The 22,455-nt window shown below is 46.2% G+C and overlaps 1 protein-coding gene across 1 annotated transcript in view; it reads right to left on the bottom strand.

The window, feature by feature from the left end:
• IQGAP1 (IQ motif containing GTPase activating protein 1) overlaps positions 1-22,455 on the bottom strand; it is an 88,050-nt gene that overhangs the window by 38,407 nt on the left and 27,188 nt on the right. Inside the window, exons 3-13 of the mRNA XM_040968754.1 lie at positions 17,995-18,151; positions 16,798-16,875; positions 13,063-13,139; positions 10,012-10,079; positions 8,912-9,025; positions 7,775-7,953; positions 6,669-6,753; positions 2,013-2,176; positions 1,196-1,280; positions 326-489; positions 36-196 (exon numbers count right to left, since the gene is read on the bottom strand). Coding sequence (XP_040824688.1) covers positions 36-196; positions 326-489; positions 1,196-1,280; positions 2,013-2,176; positions 6,669-6,753; positions 7,775-7,953; positions 8,912-9,025; positions 10,012-10,079; positions 13,063-13,139; positions 16,798-16,875; positions 17,995-18,151 — 1,332 coding nt within the window. The remainder of the gene's footprint in view (positions 1-35; positions 197-325; positions 490-1,195; positions 1,281-2,012; positions 2,177-6,668; positions 6,754-7,774; positions 7,954-8,911; positions 9,026-10,011; positions 10,080-13,062; positions 13,140-16,797; positions 16,876-17,994; positions 18,152-22,455) is intronic.

Below are 22,455 nucleotides of genomic sequence, written 5' to 3'. Positions count from 1 at the left end.
CAGAGCTGCAACAGCTCACTCGCCCAGGGCCCCACCTCTGGCAGTTTTCTTCCTCAATGTTGGTAAGGCCCGTCACAGAACTGCTCAACTGCTTCCACACGGTGTTCATGTCACCCGACTCCAGCGCCCTGTTGATGAGGGCCACCGAGGACAACATCTCCACAGCCACTGCGAGCTCAGGGTGGGTGAGGCTATGCTACACAGGAAGGGAGACCAGGCAAAGATGAGCCTAGATGATCTCAAACACATACAGGTTACCCTATAATGCCACAAAGTCGGGCTGAGAATCACTGCAGTTTGGTGATGAGCAGGTCAGCCTGCTTACCTCTGGACTCTGCTGTTGTAGGGTGGCCAGCTCCTTCTGATACAGGTCGGCAGCGAAGGGGTACACCTGGGGCAGCTGGGCTTCAGGGTTCATCAGCTCCAAGACAGTCTTCTCTGCAACACCCTTCTGGATTGCGGTGTTAATGGCGGCCACTGCGGCCAATCCTGGGGGAAACCAGGAGGTCACTTGGGCAGAGGACTGAGGCCAATGTGCATGGAAGGAAGTTGGGTTCTGTGGGTAAGCCACCAGCCACAAGCCAAGCCTGCAGGGGAGCTTTTCCTCTTTCCTTGCCAGAAGGGAGAACTGGTGGACCACTCTAACTACCTCCCACTGGCTCTCCTCACAGGTTCTCTCCACCAGCCTCCTGGCACCTGAGCCCACTGTCTTCTAACTTCCCCTGTAGGCTGACAAAGACAACAGGTACTTTGTGAGCTGCCGCTCAAAGCTGTTCATAATCTCTGCCATCTCTTTCATCTTCACAACTCAGCTCAGAACACTGACAGACACTGGGATCCTAACTTCTCTTCCTTGACCACCTGTGCCTATACACCAGCTGCTGTCTCCCTTCACTGTCCTACACCACAACATTCTCCTCTCTCCTCTGTCACCTAAGATTACTGACCTCATAAGTGCCACCTCTTCCAGGTTTCCCGAAGCAACCATACAGTCTTGCTGGCCAACTGATTCTAGTCCTACTTGCACAACTACAGGAATCTTTTTGCCACCCAAAGTACCCAGGGGTTTAATGTGTCTGGCAGGCTCAGGAGAAAGCTGGGAGGTGATGGAAGCTAACTCCACCTTTCTCTGCCACAGAGCCCCTCCCAGCCCTCCCGAGTCCTTGCAGGAGCAGCCAGTGGAAAGGCCCCTTACGTCTCTGATACTGCTGCGCAGCCCCGTTTGCGGCATCCACTCCGGCCTGCAGCTCCTCTTTCTGCAGGGGATCGGCTTGACCACTCTGAAAAGCATAGGACATTTGTGTCAAGCCCTCTTGTGGTCTGTGCTGCCAGACTGTAGCATTCTTGTATCACATCAGCAATCATTAGGGGGACAGGGCCACAGGTGGGAGTGACAGCCGCTGGCCACAGGAGGCTGGAGCCCAAAGCCTGGCTGGAGCCAAGGTACAGAGTTTCCCAGACGCCCGCACGTTTTCAAAAATAATCTTGTGACGAGCAGGGAAATGTTTACAGAATCACTAACACTCTGAAGCTGCTCACTCCGACACACGCTAGGAATGTGTGCAATGTATATTTGTCCTTATTTAGACAAAATGCCAAGTCCTTCATGCTTGTTCCCCAGAAACCACAAAGCACAATCCATCCTCAGGCTCAGCAGTTACTTTCCCACTGCTGGTCTGAGGAAGAATGAGGTGTGTTTTTTTTAGTTTTTTTTTTTTCCCCCAAAGTGGAAATTCCTGAGGCAAGAATGTTAAATACTCCCAATTTTCTTTCCCCATTGGTGTTTAGTTGGGGACCAGGAGGGGACAGTTTAAGGGACGAAATGGTTAAATCATAAAGAAAGGCGGGGTCTGTTTATCTTACAAGAGGACCCAAAACCAATGTGTACTGTATCTGGGGACACTAAACAAAAGCAAAAGCAAAAACAAACACGATCACTATATGCAGGAGCCCAGGGGAGGCTGCCCAGGTGGAGGTGGGGAGTCTGGCAGGCAAGCCCCGTGCAGGTTTACCTGTCTCTTGTGCTGCCTGTCACTCAGCAGCTGCTTGAGGTACCAGTCACTGTTCTGCTGCTGCAGACCCCGCAGGCCCAGGGCTGGTGCCTGCAGAGCCCTACCCAGGGCCGCAGCGTCCTCCTGCTCCAAAGCCAGGTCGACATTTGCTAACGCAGAAAGTGCTGAGGAGGAAACAAGGCAACAGCTGGAGAAACACCGCTACAGGAACAGCCCCGTGTACTCTCCCCTCCCCCAAAACCAGCTCAGATCCAACTCGGGCCCTCCTTCTGAGGCCCAGGGCTTGGGCTGGAAGAAGGCTTGCAAGCTTTGGAGGGCAGGGTCCCCACCGAGGGTGTGCCTCAGGTTTCACAAAGACTCCAGGTCTATACCCCAGGGCCACTGAGAAGCTTCCAGATATGGGCAGGGAGTGTGGGACCAGTATGGGCAGCAATTCACAGGCCACCAATCCAGACCAGCATGACGCCTAAAATGTCCTCTAAGATGCCAAGTAGTGGTTGTCCAGATTATGTTTCAGAAAAAAATACCAACTAATCACATCTCTGGAAGACTCTCTAACTCTCCCAGCCCAGAGTCCCAGGAAAATACACCCAAGCCCCACTGGGCTAGAGTGCTGCTCAGTAAAAGCCTTCATCCCTCAACCACCTCCTACACAGCATCACCTGGAGCATGGTCCCCAGGCAGGGTGGCAGTGCCCAGATGACCAGGGTGGCCCAGATGGCACTGTCTGTCCCTCTCAAACATTCCCTCCTTCCAGTCATGAAGCCTGAGGTTGCACAAGCTCTGACACTGCGAACCAGGATGTCCCTTTCCTCTGTAGGTATCTTCCCTACAGAGTGGTTATGAAGATGAAACTGAATCACACACGAGAGAATTCTTGTTAATTATAAAGTAACACACATTATTATGCTGAAAGAATAAAGTAGCTTTTGGTTTTGAAAGTGACAGCCACTGGAGGATCATAATTACTTTCTTTATCCTTGAATTCCCTGTTGTGTAAAAGAGAAATCCAACCAAGCGACGAGCACCTATTCTAACATCAAAGGAGAAAAAAAAATTTTAACCAAAATACTTGGGGCAGAAGCTGGTACAGTGGGTGAAGTCAGCAATTATGGCATCACATGTGGGAACCAGTTCAGGTTCCAGTTGCTCCATCTACAATCCAGCTCCCTGATAATGGCCTGGAAAAAGTAACCACAGACTTTCCAAGTACTTGGGGCTCTGCCACCCACCTGGGAGACCTGGAAAAAGTTACAGGCTCCTGTCTCCAGCCTAATCCACTGGTCCTTGCATTCACTCCTCTGGGGAGTGAACTTGTACATGGAAGAGGTCTGCCTCTTCCTCTTGCCGCTTTTTCAAATAATTAAGCTTTAAAAAAATGGATGCAGTATTTTCCAATTTTAAAAGTTTCCATGAGAAAAATGAAAATTAATGTAAGCTGTTAGAAAGAAAAACAAAACAGCTCAGGAAAATAAAAGCACAAAATAGGAGGCAGGTGTGGCAGGAAAGAATATTTTATAGAACCAGTAGGTAACACTGAGTGGGAAGCGAGGGATGGGGTCAATACAGACGGATTCATCACTTCTCTGCAGCTTCCTGTTGACTGCCTCTCCCTGTGAGTAAGCCTGCACAGGAACTCAATGATCCCTGTGCCTGGGCGGTGGCATCTTACAGCACCTGACTGCAGGGGCACATGCCTGCCGGCTGGCCAACCATCTACTCCTTCAGCCCTGCAGCCACGTGCAAACAGCAGTGAACAAAGCAACGATATCCTCAACCTCAGGGAGCTTCCGAAGTACCGGGGGACAGGAAATAAAACCAACGTGGGCCACTGCAGGCTGTCCCTCAGCAGGTCCTGCACAATCTTGGGCTCTGCCTACGAAAGCACTAGTCAAGAATGCTTTTTCTAGAAGCATTTCTGTTTAAATACAGATGTAAAAACGTGAATGAAAATTTGCTAATATTTATAATGCACAGATGTTTACAACATCATCTAAACACATTCTCCTGCTAAAGTTTACCTAACTCTAATTTATTTTACTTGACAAAAACCCATTTAACCATCTGGTCTGCAGCTTTTTCTGGAGGCAGTGTGAATGGGCCTTCCTGCTGGCCCTTACAGCCTCGGTAAAGAATCTGAGAAACACACATCGCTACTTCCAAATAAAAGATGGACTCCCAATGAAAGTGTTGGACAAATCTAGACAATGGGATGATGGACTGTCTGACATTGTACCAGCAATGTCAGCACACACTTAAATAGCAGACTAATGCAATGGTAACTCCTTATGAAGGAATGTACTGTTGTGACAATATGGGGAAAATCGGGGTGGAAATTGGCGGAAGGGGTATCCCAGACTATACAAAATTGTACCATAAAATTCAAAACTTAAAATAAAAATTTAAAAAAAAAGAAAAAGAATCTTACTGAGAATTCCATTAAGAAAGCCCCTGGAGCTTCCTGGCCCACAGCTTTCCCCTTGCTTCCTGTTTTCCCACGCTGAGGAAAGGACAGCCCCTTTGCAGGGAATGCGGCCCTACCCTCCGCCTCTTCTCCATCCCCAGAACCCTGGGGGGAACTGTGCTCACTGATGACCATCCTGCATTCCCCTGCAGAGGCTGCCTTGCCTCTTTTGCCCCAGGACTGCACAGGTTCTTATCAGGACGCTCTGCAATGATGCACTTGAGTGTCTACCTTCCCCTAGACCCGGCGGTGGAGGTTGAAGGGGAAGGTTTGAGGGACCTAGTGCTAAGTCTCAGTTCACATGAGGACTACAGGAGACACATCAAGAGCACATACACAGCTTTGACCTGGCATGTTTATGACTGACTGTCTCAGCAAGGTATAGCGATACAGGCTATGAAACCCCAGACAATAAAGTACAACAAAGTCCCTTAAAGTGCTCTGTGCGCAGGAACCAGGCTGGGTACTAGGTTAGCACAGACAGCAAGGCATGGGGACCCTGGAGGTAGCCCTGCTGACCGTGAACTACACACAGACCCAGCACAAGGAGCTGCCCGGCTTGAGGGGAAGCCCTGCTGCGTGCACAAAGTCATCATCCACTCTTAACGGAATGCACCAGAATGTGACAACGCAGGGCATCCTGGTCGGGATTTGGAACTATGGTGAAACGTTATCAGTCTCCCCAGTGACCTCCAAATGAACAAACAAGGACGCTGATGACTGCTACCACTGCCTTGAGCAAAACAAGATCCAGCCTGGCCAAACAGGTTGAAATGAAACCTTAGAGATCTTTCCATGAGTCTTATGCCAGGAACTGTGGAGGTACCTCAAGAGTAAATCACTCCCACTTCCAGGAGTGCATGAAGATATCAGAAAGACAGACAAATACAAAACTGCATGATCGTATCTGCAAACTCAAGAGGAGACCTCAAAGACGGCGTGGTGACCTGGGTCAGGTGCTGAGGTGGGGCCTGAGCCTATCTTGGACAAAGGGAAGTTGAGGGGATAAGGGAGGTGGGTCTTATAGCGGGAAGACAGCATGAGCAATACTTAACACAAGCAGTTAGCACCCATCCTCGCCCACAAGTCACCCAACAACTCGGACACAGGGGCCCAACATCACAAAGCTATGGACAGGAGGACAGGAGAGCCAACCCCAGCTCTGGGCCACTTCAGAGCCTGACTTCCCAACATGAATGGGGAGGGGACAGTTAGGCATGGCATGCGACACAACGAGCCTACTGGGCCTGGCAAGTCCAAAGCAGTCCGTGAAGGCCTGCTAGCAGAGTGACAGAAAGAAAACAACACATTCAAAGAATCACTTCCGCTCAAAGTGTGTTACATGGGCTCAGCGTGGTAGCCTAGTGTCTAAAGTCCTTGCCTAGCACACACCAGGATCCCATATGGGTGTCAGTTCTAATCTCAGCAGTCCTGCTGCTCATCCAGCTCCCTGCTTGTGGCCTGGGAAAGCAGTTGAGGATGGCCCAAAGCCATGGGATCCTGCACCCACATGGGAGACCCAGAAGAAGCTCTGGGCTCCTGGCTTCGGATCAGCACAGCACCGGTCACTGTGGCCACTTGGGGAGTGAACAAACAGATGGAAGATCTTCCTCTCTGTCTCTCCTCTCTGTATATCTGACTTACCAATAAAAATAAAATCTTAAAAAACATGTGTAACACATGCTCACATGAAAATTGACATTGGAACCCTCATTTTGTTTAAATATACCTTTCCAATGGCCATACAGGCTGCTTCAAAGTACCAGGGTACCAACTTTTAATTTCTAGAGAGCTTGCATTTTTCTTTAAAATAAAGAATAGAATGCTACTTTAAAAAGGGGGAGGGAGGAGGAAAAATAAGCGTTTTACACAAAATATAAAACACAAGGGGGTTTAGGGTGGGGAGTAGACGGCAGCCCAGCAGACCTGCAAGAGGTCGGCACAGGCCCAGGATCAAGTGCAAGTAAGAGAGGCCACCCAGAGTCACTGATGAAGGAACCAGAAGCAGAGAACTCGTAGGCTGCAGTGAGCAGTAACTCCTGCTGATGCCTGAAGTAAACACACAGTATCAAGGGCCCCGGGTCAGGTTGATGCCCAGGCTCTTCCACCATACACCTTTGGGTGCCCGCCACAGGAACATGCTTACTGTGAACTCTGCTTATCCTCAGGGGCCCCTGTGGGGAATCACTTACTGTTAACTCTGTTTATGTTGCCTTGAATCTCAGCCTGAGTGAGCAGCTCCTCATAGACGTCTCTCTCTCGCTCCGAGTTCTCTGTCTGAAGATGAGTCAGAAATGCAATTAAATTAGCTCATGTTTCTGGCGGAGGGGCACGACCCCAGCCCATTCGGGCTTCTCCCCAGCTCTGTGCTGGGCTTATCCAGCAGGAAGTACAACATATACTGCAATGACAAGTCTGAAAGGCAGATCCATGGGTCCTCCCAGAGCTGAGTGAACAAAGAAGGCACCGGAGGAAGCCTGCCCTGTGCAGGGCAGCTGGGCTGAGGGCCACATCCTGGCCCTTGACTGGACAGGAGAGGCACACACAAGGAACAACTTAGCAACTTAGTGCCTCGCATTAGCAAATCAGGTAGCATCTATTTGCCTGCAGACCAATTTAGCACCCACTGTGGGGGTTGGAATTTCTGAACTATGATAACAGATACAAAGAAGATTCTGAAGGCCAGTGTTGGGGAACAGCAGGTGAAGCCCCTGCTTGAAACACCAGTATCCCACACCAACTTAGTTTGATTCCAGCTAAACTACTTCAGGATCAGCTTCCTGCCATGGCATCAGAGAAGGCAAAAGGGTCTCCCAGATGGGTGGCGAGGCCCCAAACACCTGAACTGCCTTCTGTTGCCTTAGCAGGGAGCTGGATAGGCAGCATGATAGCCCAGAGTACAGCTAGCGCTCTGACAGGAAACGGCATTGGGGCAGGCGCAGCTCAATTCACTGCAAGCCAGCCCCAGACGCCACGTGCCAGAAGTTTATTTGCACAGAATTCAAGAAGCACAGGTCAAATGTAGTCTAATGCCAAAAAGATTACAGACCATGTAATTTCATGCACATAATATTCTTTCAAAAAGTAAACTTATAATAGCAGCCTGCTTAGCCCAGCGTCGGGATGCAGTGTAAATGGGGGACACTTCGGAACGAAGTATCAAGACTTGTCAAACCACAAAGTGGGTCAATTCTACCAGGTATAAATTACACCCCAATAAAACTATAAAACTGGTTCTTTACATGGGAGTCTTATCAACAACAAAAGAACAGAGAAAGGACAGATATTTCATTTTTACCCTGTTTTTAGCATTTGCCATTTTGTCCTGCTTGGCCTGGTAGAGTATATCCTGGTAAGTGGAAGCCAGGGGCTCTTCCAGATTTACAAGCATGGCATTAGGATTTTTCAAAGCTGTAAACGTGTCGGCTGGAATTCTACGGTCGATCGCTTCATTAATGGCAATAACAGCAGCATGCACTAAAAAAAAAAGAAGAGAATAGCAAAGCATGAAACACAGACTGCACAAAAGACACATGCTATACATGGGCACTGCGACCTCCTGTCCTAGAGGCTGGGGTGGGAAGGATGGCCTCCTGGGCTGTCACAAGCTGAGCCTGTCCCTGGCGATGCACAGAACTATGGCTCTGCCTAGAGGCCATGCTGGTGATGCTGTGTTTGGGTGCTCAAAGCAAGACAGTGACCAGAGAGCCTGCAAGGAGCACTCTACAGAGATGTTCTCCTGCAGTCACCAAATACCACACTGAAATGTAGGTATGACTTTCTCAATGTTTTTATTTTTAACACATTATGTCCCACTCTCCTACACAGAGGACACTTATGAAAACCTAAATTAAGCAATTAAATATACTACTTATGGCAAGCTTAAAAATAAATTCCATGTTGTTGAAATAAGTGCAGGATTGAAAATGTGTGACTTAATGGGCTAATTAAAATAGTTTATTTTCAAATAATAATATCATAGAACCCCATCACAACATTTATAACTGTGTCTATGGAGCCAGCGTTGTGGCATGGTGGGTTAAGCCTGTGTCTATAGTGCCAGAATCCTTACAAGCACTGGTTCAAACCCCATTGCTCCACTTCAGATCCTACTCTCTGCTAATGTGCCTGGAAACACAGCAGAAGATAGTGTGAGTGCTTGGGCCCCTCCACACACATAGGAGACTTGAATGAAGCTCCTGGCTTCAACCTGCCCAGTCCCAGCTGAACCAGCAGATGGAAGATCTTTCTGTATCTCTCCCTCTCTAAATGCCTTTCAAATAAATCAATCAATATTAAAAAGGGAAAAAAGCCAACTACCTATGCACTTCAACCTGCCATCAAAGTTCATAATGTTCAGGATCACCACTATGGGATTTACTTTGGCAATGTTAGCAACACGTCCTCATCTGAGCCCACAGCACGCCCCCCTTACGTGCAGCTTCATCCACGGAGAGCTCATTGGCCAGGATGCCCCCGATCTTGCTGAAGGCAGGCATCTGGATCCCATACTTCTCCAGCTCAATCTTCATGTTGTTGATTTCTTCTTCTGCAGAAGGGAATTAAAACCCAGCCAAGCAAGTTAAGCACCTTTCCCCAACTTAGAAAAGGTAACAGATTACCCCACTATGAAACAGGACGAAATGGCGTCCATCCCTAGGGCAGTTACAAGGGATCAGGACCCTAAGTGAGAGGAGCCTGATACACAAAATGATGCCCTCCACAGGCACGAGCTAGCGTTGTGGTTATTGTATCAAAGGCATCAAAAACAGCTATAAAGGGAGAAGGCCACGGAGGAAACAGCTTTGATAACTGCTCCATCAGGCATTTCCTGCAATGAACTTATGAACAGAGCTCAGAACCAGCTCAGTACAACCAGGCTGTACAGACTGCCTGGCCATCTCAGTCTGTACAACCCAGATGAATAGCTGCTACTCGGCATGGGTTCTAAGGCAGAAAGCCTAATGACAAAGAAAACAGCGTGTGAGCTCTGACCCCAGCCCTAGGTCTTCAAAACAACTTCCCTGGATGGAACGACACCACAGATAAAAGCTTTTAACATTTTTGCTTTCAGGGTGAGAGAGTAATCTCCAGTTTGAAGATGTCATCTATCTGACCCCTAACTAATACTACATCACGGCCCACCCCTGTCTCTCCTTTTCTTTGAGGGCCTGGCTACAGCAAACACTCAAAGAGACCCCACTCAAAGAAGTTTACATGTTAAAAATTGCTGAATTATCACTCCCTCTTCCCCCAACCTTGCTTAGTCCACAACAGGTGCCTGCCATAGGGAAAGGTATTATTCCTGTATTAGCTACAGGAAAACAGAATCACTCACAGTGCTTACACTGTGAGAGACTAGAACCTGAAGTCCCAAGTTCAGTGCCTCTCTCACCATTCTGGAGGCAAGTTATTAATATCCTTTTGGGTTTACTGCCAGAGTGCTTGTTTAAGCACCTAAATGGGCACAACTAATCCTCCAGGCTATTCCCACATCAATCAAATATTTTTCCTGCCTCTTGTGTGATCCCTTACCTGTGAAGTCCACCTTTCCGTATAGGTCCTGGATCTGTGGGGCCAGGCCAAGCTTGAACAGGTACAAGCTGGAGACAGAGGGAGGAAAGTCAGCTTTCTCACTGACCCCAGGGGCTGCTGTCTTCATGGTCAGACAGCAAGTCAAGTCTTACTCAACTTTGTTACTGATGGATAAGCTTCATCCAGACAACTTTAGAAGTTTTTTAAAGAATAAAACACATACACACCCCTGCGTCAAAGCTCCATGCAGCCAGGGATGAGAGCAGCCTTACTCATCTATGAACCCAGAGCCCAGCACACACTGACCCAATGTGTTCATGGGTGGGTGGAGACCTGTCTGTGAGCCTCAGGTAGGCAAAGGGGCTGCAAAGGCACTAGCAGGTCAGGGTTATAAAGTGAAGAGAGACCATCAGAAGGGCACTTCACAAAGACGGATATGACCAAGACACTGACAGTCTAGCAGTGAGGGAAACATTTTTTAAAAATCATAGAAGCTTAACAGAGTGACCTATAGTTTTTACAATTAATGTGTAAACCTTAGCATCATGTAAATACAAACAAGTATCATGTATACTACAGTCACAGAATTCCACTGCCTGTAATAAACTCAAATGTACAATCTGTTTTTTTGAATGTTCCCTCAATGGAGCACAACTAGCATCACATGCACACAAGTAAGTGCTTCTCTTCACTGCTCAGCACACAGCACGGAACTGTGACAGCCACCTCTCAGATTTTAACCTGTCTAAAAACTGCCCAAAACAATTTTATCTGAACATAACCTGCCTCCTACTATATTTTCCTATTATTATGCCCCACTTGCACTATGAATGTCTAAGAACACTTCTGAATCTTTGCTCTTATCTTCCATGCCTGCTTTTAAAATAACACATTATTAGGGGCCTACAATGGGGTCAGCCTGAGATCTAACTTGCAGTTGGCTTTTCTCTTTCTCAAACGGGGAGAAGGAAGCTGTGACAATCTACCTGGAGTCCAATTATCTTGCTGCATGAGAGAAACCTACAAGTCCCTGTGCAGATGATTCTGAAGCCCAGCAGTGGACTGAGGAGACGGAATCTGGCACAGGACCGCAGCCCCTTCTTGGAACTCTCTCAGCCAGGTAAATGGGTGCACTCAGCATCACATAATATGTTGCCACGCACTGGGGCAGCACGCCTGTTCAGTACTTCTCTGCAGACACATATGTAAGCAGACAAATCCTCGAAACAACCTCAGTTCATTCTTAGCCAATCCTGCCAACAAGACGAGCTTCCATCAAACATCAACTACATTTTCAAATCCTTAGGCTTTGCTCAAATTTGGGCTAAGAAACTATAGAAATTAGCTCTTAGAATAACCAAACATAGAAAATACACAGGCATTCAGAATAATAGAAAGTCGGACTCTAGTCGGATAGCAGGGTGGCATCTAACAAAATGATCTGGCTTGACTGCAGTGCAGCCAGTGCTGCTGGCAGAACGCCAGGTAAGGCTGTAGGAAAAGACCAAGAGAAAAGCAGGGAGGGATTGCCTGGGAGATGAAGTGTATGCCACGGTGGGCCACAGAGGGCACCTGCCTCAAACACAGCAGATGAATACGCTCTGAGCTGTTGCAGACATCGCCTACGTATCACCAGATGGTGCCAACTCACCCTCTGGGAAAAACAGCGTAGGAGAAACTGGAAATCTCAAACTAGAACACACTGCTCTCTGTGTACACAAACTACACATTCAAGGGGAGTAGAAAACAATGGGGGACTTCCTCCCTTTGTGCTTTTGAGGCTCACTAGAAAGGCATTGCTAACTCTTCATCTCTGTTTTAGAGAAAGTTTGAGGGATGTGGGATCCAGGTTACACTGAAGGGTACAGGCCCCGAACCAGAGGAGGAATTCTGAACCAGCTCACTCTTGGCTTCTGGCAAGTTCAGATACCCACTGCAGGTAAAGCTAGCACACCATTATCAACACAAACCTCACACAGCACCAAGTCAACGCCCATTCAACCCCATGCTCAGAAAAAACCTGATTTTGGCTCAGACACATACATTTGAAATTGTTACATTCTACATTAATTCTGTGTGTGTATTTCATATGAAATCTGGTAAAAACCACTCTAATTAACTATGTAAAGATTGTCAAAAATACGATTAAAACAAATGCAAAAAAAAAAAAGAAAAAGAAAAAGAAATCTGGTAAAACCAAGGACATAGTATATGTCTTATGAAAAAACCAGGCACAATAGGCTTCTCATAAATACACGTGTATACAATTATCATGTATGAAGCACATATAAAAAAGAACAGCCCACAGAAATCTCATATTCATGTTCTGCTTACCTGTACTACCTTCTCTTTTAGTCCCATGGCCACTGGGTAAATCTGCTATATATGATACACAACTCTGCACTCCTGTAGTGTAACACTATGGTTCACTCCTATGCCAATTCTTGTGGTACACTATAATACTCCTATTTGAACATTATTATACTCCTTTGTTATACGCCTATGCTACACTACTACAGTACACTCTAAGTATCTTGTGTCCTTCTTTCACACATATTATCTCTTCTTTCCAAGCCAGCACCTTGTAGATTCAAAGAGCTGGGGATTCAAAATTAAGGCATCTTCCCAATTTACCATGAAATTATTTAAAAATATAGACACTTTTAGTTCTACTGCCATAATTTGCACTGGCATAAGAAATTATTTAATGAGCGAATAAATATGAAGGTGAGGCTCTAGAAGATTAAAGAAGAGATTGTTCCCAAAGAGAAATGCATCATTCACAAAAACACTAGATCAGTAATGAAAGATTATACCATGTTTTTAGAAGAAAATTACCTACTATTATGGGAATAAACAAATCCTTTGTCCCTCCTCCCTAAGAAAAACACAGCTGTTTCTCACTATTTTGTTAGGACAGCAGCATTCTATTCTATTTGAAAAATCCTGAAGTTAGTGGGAAAATATTTTTACTCTAATTCCATGGGCAAAAAGCCACACAACTGCAATTTAACTTCTAAACCACACATTAGACCAAGAAAGCCTTATTACCTGAGAGCGTGGATACAGTAGATACATCTTGGCATGTTCTTTCGATCATAGATATCTGTGGTTTCTGGGTAAAAAATCTAGAGAGAAAAGAAGCAGTAAGATAGCCATCCACAGATTCATCTGAGCATCCACCAGCAATGCAAACAGAACAATGGAGGATTAGAAACCACCGTCAGTATTCAGCAGAGAACTTCATTAGGGGGAACAAACATTTCACCTGCAGGACAAGTAAGGAGATGCTAGAATTATGAAACAAACAAACAAAAAAGAGCCACTTGGTCAACCCACTGGATTTTCACTTAGGGATGCAAAAGCTGATTTACTTATTTCAGGCCCACACATGGGCAAATGGAATCCAAGTTGCAAGCCAACTGAATTCACCAGGTAAGTACATGAGACTTTGAAGAGCCCTAGGGATGGAGCAGGTGTGAACTCAGAACAGCCTTGAAAGTCAATCCCTACCTCATAGTAAGGTGGCACCACACAATTCAAGCTCTAAATGAAGGAAATGTGGGGTAGCAATGGCCGGCAGAAACTACAGAAATGCGTTAATCATGATAGAGAGCACACAAAGTCGTCCAGGCAAAAGACATTGCAAGAATAAAGCAAGATGGTGCCAGGTGGTACAGTGCAGTGGGTTAAGCCACTGCTTGGGTCACCTGTAACAGAGTACCAATTCAAGTCCCTTGCACTCCACTTCCAATCCAACTTCTTGCTAAAGCACCTTGGGAAGGAAGCAGATGATGGCCCAAGTACTTGAGGTCCTGCCACCTATGCAGGTGACCCTGAAGGAGTTCCTTCAGCCTGCTTGCACTAGTTTTTGCAGATGTTTGGGGAATGAATCAGTGGATAGAAGATACCTTTTCTCTCCCTCTATGCCTTTCCAATAAATAAGTAACACTTAAAAAAAAAAAGTGGAGCCATTATTGTGGTTAAGTCATCACTTTGGATGCACCGGAGCATGAGTTTGGATCCCAGCAATTTCACATGATCCAAATACATGGGTCTTTGCCATCCACATGGCAGAGCACGATGGCTCCTGGCTTCAGTCTGGTCTAGGATGGCCATTTGAGAGTGAAGCAGCACAAAGATGTCTCTCCTCTCTGTTCTGCCTTCCTCAAGAATCCTTTTCTTTTTTCCCCCAAAGTAGTATCTTAATTTTGGAACTAAGGATAAAAACAGAGGCTCAGGAAAACCTGTCTGGAGACATGACACAAGCCACACTGGCTGCTGAAGAGCCTGCAGCTGAGGGGTCAGCCTGGGAGGCTATTTTAACTTAAAAGGGAGACTTTAAATAAACAGCAGGTGTCAGGAATCTCAGGATTTAGGAGTCCAAAGCATTTCCAAGGTTTTGAGACCAAACGACTGTGAAAATGATACGACGGCCTCCTTTATTACAGAAGAGGGGAAGCTCACTTGGTTTAGTTTGAAACATGGAAAATTCTAGGCAATAGGAAGCTATCCAAGCAGAAACACTCAGCAGACTGCCAGAGATGCTGTGCTTGCTTCACAGAAGAGGGTCTCACAGTAACTGAAACCACAAGAACGAGAGAAAGCAGCTAAAATAAGGATTTCAAGGAAGGCAGGATAACTACAGAAACTGTACTCATTGGACAGACTGCAGAAAAAAAATATTAAAAATCGAAACAAAATATTTCAAGGAGAGCGTTAGCCAGCAGTACCATTTAGAAGGTATCATAAAGAAGAACCAAAAGCCTACTGCATTTCTACAATTAGCCTGTCTACTCCATAGAAAGAGATCAGAGAAGACGTCCTACAGATCCCACATCTGCATCTGTATTTGAAAAGAGACAAGTGTAAAAAAACAGGCTGAGTATCTCTTGAGTTCAAGTCACTCAGGAGTCTTCTGGACCCAACTCATGGAAAGTAGATATTGCAAGGCTCACAAGCATGACTGCTGTGTTTTCCTTGAATGGTCTTGGGGATTCCAAGCTTGCTGTTATTCCATTCTTGCGGTCCAGGACAACTTACTACTATAGTTAGTAAACCAAAAGCAAAGGTAATGAAACAATCACGTTAAAGTAGTAACAATACTGCTAGCAACAGTGAACATTAACAAAGCTCTTAGTGCAACTCAAAGGGGTTAAATCATTATTGTCCACTGGCACCATCCTATTCCAAAACAGGAACAGGAAGTCACAGGTGCACAGAGAAGTCAAGACACTCTAAGAACGGGAAGGCCTGCGTTTCCTGACGTTAGCGGGACCTAGTTCTCGAACATACCGGAGGCAAGGAAGAGGCCTTCAGCACTTGGCTCTGAAAAAAAGTGAACAAAAGCTTGTCTCCCACAAAATCCCAAGCTCCAGATTTAACTCAATGGACATGTACGTTAACAAGCTTGGCAAACATTCACATCAAAGTAGTTTAAGCCACTGTCTGATATTTCACACCTCATTTTTTTCAAGAGCCGTCTTTAGTTACAAAAATTTGGACTCTACAAGAAAGTATTAAAAAAAAAAAACCTTTTGTTTTGTTTTGTTTTGTTTTGAAAATCACTCTTTAATTTCATTACACAGAAATTAAAAGCCCTATCTTCTTATAGGCTTTTACTAAGAATGCCCACTTAATTTTTACACAAAAATAATTATCTCAGGCAGAATACAGCCTTTTGTAATCCCAAACTGGTTCTCCACCCATGAATATACCAAAGGCAGCTTTCTCTGCACAGGTTGATGCATTCTTTAAAGGCATTCACATTTGATTGAGTTTAACACAAATAATGCCTCTTATAAACAACATGGGACTTACTATTCCAAGCAATGCAAAAAAATATCCTGCCATGTACATCTTTTAGGGACTGTCTGCTCATCTTGGGGGGACAAATTCCTAGATGTGAGGGCCACCACTGTAGCACAGCTGGTAAAGCTGCTGCCTGTGGATGCCAGCATCCATCCTGACCACTGGCTTCAATTCTGGCTCCTCTGCTTCCAATCCAGTTCTGTGCTAATGCTTCTGGGAAAGCGAGGAAGATAGTCCAAGTGTTTGAGGACCTGCACCCCATGGGAGACATGGATAAAAGCTCCTTGCTCCTAGTTTGGGCTTGGCTCAGTCCCAGCCATTGCGGCTATCTGGGGAGCGAACCAGAACATGGAAGCTCACTCTCAAATTTCAACTTTCAAATAAATAGAAAACCTTTAACAAAAATTTTCTAGAACTGCAATTCTTAGGTCAAAGAAAGAGCAACAAAGAATGAGAATCAGAGCAAGGTAAAGGGAGCAAGAAAGACAGCCATGTCTGTGAGTGCCGACCCAGCGAGGCCTTCGCGGATTCAAGGCAGGAATCGGCAAGCTCCACAAAGGGCAGAGCTTGCCATCATTGCAGCAGCTCCACCTCACATGTGGAACAACCCTCAAAGCTCGCTGCATTCGCCAATTATGTACCCAAAGACATTTCTAGAATATTCCCCAAAGTCAAACTTTAATATAACAACTTACTGAATATGGCCAAATCACTGAATTGCAGGCTTAAAGCTGTGAATCTCACTGCATATGAGTTACAGCTAAGAAAAATTTCACTTTCACCTAAGTAGAAGTATCATCAGTGGGAGCATTCACTGGATGAGGGAAAGAAATGCTAAGAAAAAAAAAAAAAAAGAAACCACTTCCTAAATCAAATCAAAGAAAGAAAGAGACCCTAAGCATTTAAAGAAAAAAGAAATCAGCAAAGATTCTGAGAGTAAGTTTACAGCCAGCACTGTGCATCTCCATAAGGTACCTTGGGCAATCCGATCTCCCCCATGGCGTTCAGCCACTGAATCACGTTATCGGTGTGTCTGAAGTGGAGACCAGTCGCCTAGGGAAAAAGAAGAGCATCAGAATCCTGCTGTGTCCAGCTCACACTACGGCCCTTCCCCACTATGAGTCTCTGTTTCCTGCCTGCAACATCTACTTGTTGTAAAGATGGAATGGGATAACTTATCTGCAGGGAGGCCTTACTGGGGTGGTCCTTACAGCCGGCAATTGCTCAACAAGGCTTTCACACTACTGAGAAATGGCCCCCTCTCCAGGGCAGGCCTTGCTTTTAGCTCTTGCTGTAGCCTGCTCTTCTTATCATTCGACTATCCAAACAGAGCTGTCTACAGAGTCACTCTATTGAAAATGCACCCTTCAAGTCTTTGTTTTGTAAGAAACTTCTGTTTAGGATGTTACTTTTTGTTTAGATGCTATGCCTCTTCTTTGTCTTCCCTGGAATTTAAACATAACATAACATAAAAATCTCTTTTGACACTGAGTTGTAGCCAGTGGTACATGCAGCCCTGCTTGTGTCTGCTCTACGTTACGTGGTCCTGCACAGTACCCCTCTAGGAGATGTGCACACAGTGGGATGCCGGCCTTACCCCTGCGCATATCCTAAGTCAGCTCAGCAGTCAGCCGTCTCAGGGCACTAGGGCTTAGCAACCAAACTTCTCCACCTGTCTCAAGTTGGATCAATTCTCCATGTTACCTTGACCTTGAATAATATGGGGTGATTTTTTTCCCCCTCAAGCTCCTACTACTTTGCAGTGGCTAACAAATCTCAGGGCTTAGTTAAATTTAAGATTTACAGTAATAATTCCTCTTGTCACTTCCTCTACTTTCATGTAGGACTATGAAAATGTCTATAGATACACACTGTTACAAGAATCTGACCAGAAACACAGAAAGCCAAAACTCTTTCATGGCTGAATTTACCTTTGCAGTGCAAGTATTTTCTTCATGCTCCCAGGCTATTTAAAAGGTTATCCATGCTGCTGGAGTGCGCGCGCGTGCGTGCGCGCGCGCGCACACACACACACACACACACACACACACACACATATATATATATCCCTCAACCTGTTTCGCAACAACTCTCTTAAGGGATGAAATATGTAAAGCGTTCCTTCTCAGCTTACGGGAAAGAATCCCAGTCCTAAGCAAGGGTAGGACTCACCTTGTATCTGGTCTGCTCTCGATCATAGATTTTTTTCAGGGACACCACTTTGGGAGAGAAGAAGTTCCCCAGCTTGGCCAGGTAGACCCCGTTCCTCAGCCCCTCCTCCAGCTCCGTGGTGGGGGGAAGATCTTCCCCCAGGCATGCTTCCATCCACCTACATGAAAGGAGAAAGGAGGTCAGAACTGCTTTTTGGAAACCCAGAGCTCCGTGTCCATGATCACTGGAGGCTTAACTGGAGCACAGCAAGGCACTTCCACATGGGACCATGCCCCAGCCCAGGCAGGGCTCGGAGGCAGTGAACTCGGGAAAATCCCTGAGTGTGAACATCACCTTCTTGATAGGGCTGGCAGCTCTGGTGATTCCCCTTCCCCCACCCCCACCGCTCCAGGAAACTCAGACCTTTCAGTACTGCCTGGGAAACAAAAATCATTTGTAACAGAAAGCACCTCTCCATTAACTGCCACAAGCCTCCATTGGCTGGAGTGCTGGACACTCCACAGCAAGTGTCTAGGCTCAGGATCTGGGCCAAAATAGTCAATTCTTAAAGTACTGAAAGAATGAGGTCTTCATGGAAGAGGGCACAACAGGGAAAGGAAGAGAGAACTACACTCACATCCCCTCCCCAGATTTTAGGGAAGTGTGAGATAAAACAAAGGGAAGCTTAGCTGTGTGTATTTTCCACCACCGGAAACATAATTATCTAAAAGTCATTTGTGGCAATGCTTTTGGGCCGCTTCTGAAGAGAGACTCCTTGAATATCTAAGGGAAACTATTGAATTAGATTTTATTTTTGCTTCAATTTCACAGGTTTCAGGGGCTGGCCTTTGGCTTAGCAGCCAGAGCTGCTGCGTGCAGTGCCAGCCTCCTATATGAGTGCCAGTTCAAGTCCTGCCTACTTTTACTTCTGATCCAGCTCCCTGCTAATGCACCTAGGAAAGCAGGGGAAGATGACCCAAGTGCATGGCCCCTGACCTGTCTGATCCCAGACTGGCAGAGGGGTGCAGCCTGCCTGGCACCTCAGTGTCACATTCCTGGCCTGCCACTCCTGCTTGGGACGTGTCAGGCCTGTGGACTGCCAAAGGCTCTCGCTGGGGCCTCCATTCTTCCAGTTCCTGGCCTTAGACCCCTGGCTTAGCTCAGTGGCATGCCATGGGAAAAGCCGCTTCAGGCTGCCTGTTCCTAGCCTGACATCACATGGGTGGCACAAAGTGCCACTGGAAGCAGCCTGGCTTAGGACCAAAAGTGTGGATTTTCAGGTCTCTTTCTATAAAAGCCTATCTTTTGCAGATATAACATTAAACAACAGGAAACTATGCTACCTCACTGGTATAGTTAACAGAGTTGACATGAACCAGGCCCAGGACCGGATGCCAGTCAGCTATTGGCTGCTTTTTTCCCAGCAATGTACAAGATGTACAATGTACAATGACTTGGTACAAGACAAAGTTTTATTTCTTAAACAAGGAAAAATAACAATTTCTCTACTTCTCTTCAATTCTATGGAGCAGTCCATCATCCAACTAACACAACAGTTCTTGATAAAAGCAGGATGAACCTATGAAGGGCCAGGAATTTTTCTGCTTCCCACATTCAATGACAATAAGGTTTTCAAGGGGAGAGAAACGAGGGAAACAAACAAGCAAGTTTTCCTTAGAAGAGTTGCCATGGAGGATGACATCATCCTTGGATCGGTGAAATCGGCAGCATTTCGGAACTATCCAAACCACTTAGCTGAAATCCTCGGAACATGTACATATTAAGACTCTGGATTGATATGAGGTGGCAGTTCCTCATTCCTGGGTACTGGGACGTGTGCAAAGTCATGAGTGGTTTCCCCCTTTGTCTCTCCCTTTGCCCCAGGAACAATAAGAAATAGCAAATTTTGAAGCAATGAGTTCACCCAAGTTTCCCTAAACCTTGATCCTTCCCTCCCTGATCAACCATGTGATCATTATTAAAAAGTAAAATTTATAAATAAAAAAAAAGAGTTGCTATAGTAACTACAAATAGATACTGTTCACAACAGCTACATCATCAGAACTACACCCCTGCCAGCGCCTGTAACCTTGTAACACTGGTATGGAAAATAGCTGCAGTCCAAAGACATGCTTCAGTTAACTGTCCTCCCACTATTTTACTGCTAGGAGAGATGTAGGTAATAGCATTCTGGCAAAGTGCTCCTGGCAACCCCAGCCTTCAGGTCACAAACTAGCATGGTTTCTCATGAACCCCCACACTATAGCCTCAGCCGAAAGCAGCCATGTGGCACCTGACAGCACAAAGGAAAAAAACCACCAGCATCTCAAAGTCAGGTGAGCACTCAAGAAGGCTACAGATAAAGAAGACAGGAGGTACTTGGACCCTATATCGATACCAGATCCCAGGAGTGGGCCAGTCCTCCTCTGCTGCTGGGTTACCAGATCTTTGCCTGGCCTAGTGCCACAGCTGTCAGAGTCCCTGTCAAAGACTCCAGCAGGACAGAATACTTTGCCTTTGCCATAAGGGTCAGAGAGAACAGCCGACTGATTTGGTGAGGCTGTAAGAAGAGGGAGAACTAGAGGCAGGCCCAGCACCAGCTCATGGCACCAATGGGAACACTTGCTTTCCCATATCACACTGCCGGGGTTCAAGTCCCAGCTCTGTTTCTAATTTCTGCTTCCTGCTGATGCACACTCTGGGAGGCAGCAGACAATGGCTCAAGTACTTGGATTCCTGCCACCCATGGGGGGATATGGGGCAGGGAGGGGGCGTTGAGTTCTGGATTCCTAGCTCCTAGCCTGGGGGAATCAACCAGCAGATGGAAACTTCTGTCTTTCTCTGTCTTCCCCACACCTCAACTCTGCTTTCAAACACACAAAATTACATATATATATATATATTTTTTTTTTTAACTTCTCCAAACCTAATTGCCTCCCAAGTGGCCACAGGTTGCCCCTCCTCCAGTCCAAACTGCTTCCCAGAGAACACCAGCTGGTTTCTTTATCATCAGTTAAATCAGGATCGAACTGCTTTGGAAAAGTCAGGAGCCACGTGACTTTTGCTGGCAGAAGTTTGGAATCAACTCCAATTCCAACAAGACAATAAGCCCTCCTTTCACTCCTCCAAGGTACACAAAAGCCTCCGCCTGCTCTGCTAGTAAACTGTAGAGTCACATCACAATCCAGCCAGGGGCCCAAGGTGCTTCTAAGGCAAACGTGCTCACTGTTTCTGTTTTGTTTAATATAATACATTCCACTGAAGGAAATTACTAAGCATTTTGGATTTTACAAATATTTCCCATATTTTTGCATCATTTTGAAAACTTTAAGTTATATAAAAATTCTACCAAGTGTTTAGCCATTCACCTGTTTGGACATTTATGTCATTTCTTTATGTTTTCAAGCATGAAATGACACTTTAAGGAAAATTAATTCCTTAGGAATCCTTAGTTAGCTGCAATATCAGAGGCATCTGAAAGCTTTCATTCTCTTTTTTTTTTTTTTTGAAAGCTTTCATTCTTGCCCATGAGCCTTCCCAAAGCTTGGGCTTCGTGCGCAATCCCACCCCAAGTACCTCTGCTTACAAATAAGACTGAGGTTCATTCAAGGTCACCAGCTGACTGGTGGCACAGATGCAGATGCAGTAAGACTGACTGTGAGTTGAGAATTCTCCTCGTACCACAGCCCCAAGCTGTGGGACAGTCCAGCCAGGGCAGAGTCTCAGATGTTCCACAGAGAGAAAGGTTTCGCTGGCTCCACGTTCTGTCCACATGCTGGTTGAGTTCCTGGCATCTCAACTGTTACTTCACCAAATTCTCCTTGGAAACTTAAGCATTCAATTTGTCTTTACACATAGATTTAAAATAAGTCCACACACAAGAGAAACAGTACTGGTGCCCACACACCTTTCTGCAAGTTTGCATGGGAAGACCGCCCAGGTCTTGGTCACAGTGTCTTCAGGGAAGAAGGGCCGTAAGACAGCTTCCTGTTCACCTCAACTCCGGCACCCTCTCCCCACTCCGAGGTCTGATACTGAAGTTGATACTGAACATGGATAGTGACAGGAAACTGAAACTTTCACTTCTGCAGGCCAATGCCTGTTCTCCAGGGACCCTGAAGAGGCCGTGCCTTTCCTGTAGCCCTCTTGGGATGAGTCGCACAGCTGACACATCCGTAAGTAAATCCTTCCAGTTTTCCCAAGCAACCCTCCTAAGCAGAAAGTGAACAGGGGTGACTGGACAAAGCCACTGCCTGCACCGTCAGCATCCCACCCAGGCACTTGTTTCCAATCTAGCTCCCTGCTAAAGAGCCTGGGAAAGCAGTAGAAGGCTCAAGGGTTGAATCCCTGCATCCATACGAGAGACCTGGATGAAATTCCTGGCTTTGCCCTGGCCATTGCAGCCATTTGAGGAATCAATCAGTAAGTGGAAGATCTCTCACTCTGTCTCTATCCCTCTCTGACTTACAAATAAATAAATTC

This window comes from Ochotona curzoniae, unplaced genomic scaffold (assembly GCF_017591425.1).
Source record: "Ochotona curzoniae isolate NIBS_2020 unplaced genomic scaffold, NIBS_Ocur_1.0 scaffold_4701, whole genome shotgun sequence".
Lineage (NCBI taxonomy): Eukaryota > Metazoa > Chordata > Mammalia > Lagomorpha > Ochotonidae > Ochotona > Ochotona curzoniae.
The sequence above is the reverse complement of the archived record's forward strand: the minus strand, read 5'-3'. Positions and strand labels throughout refer to the sequence as shown.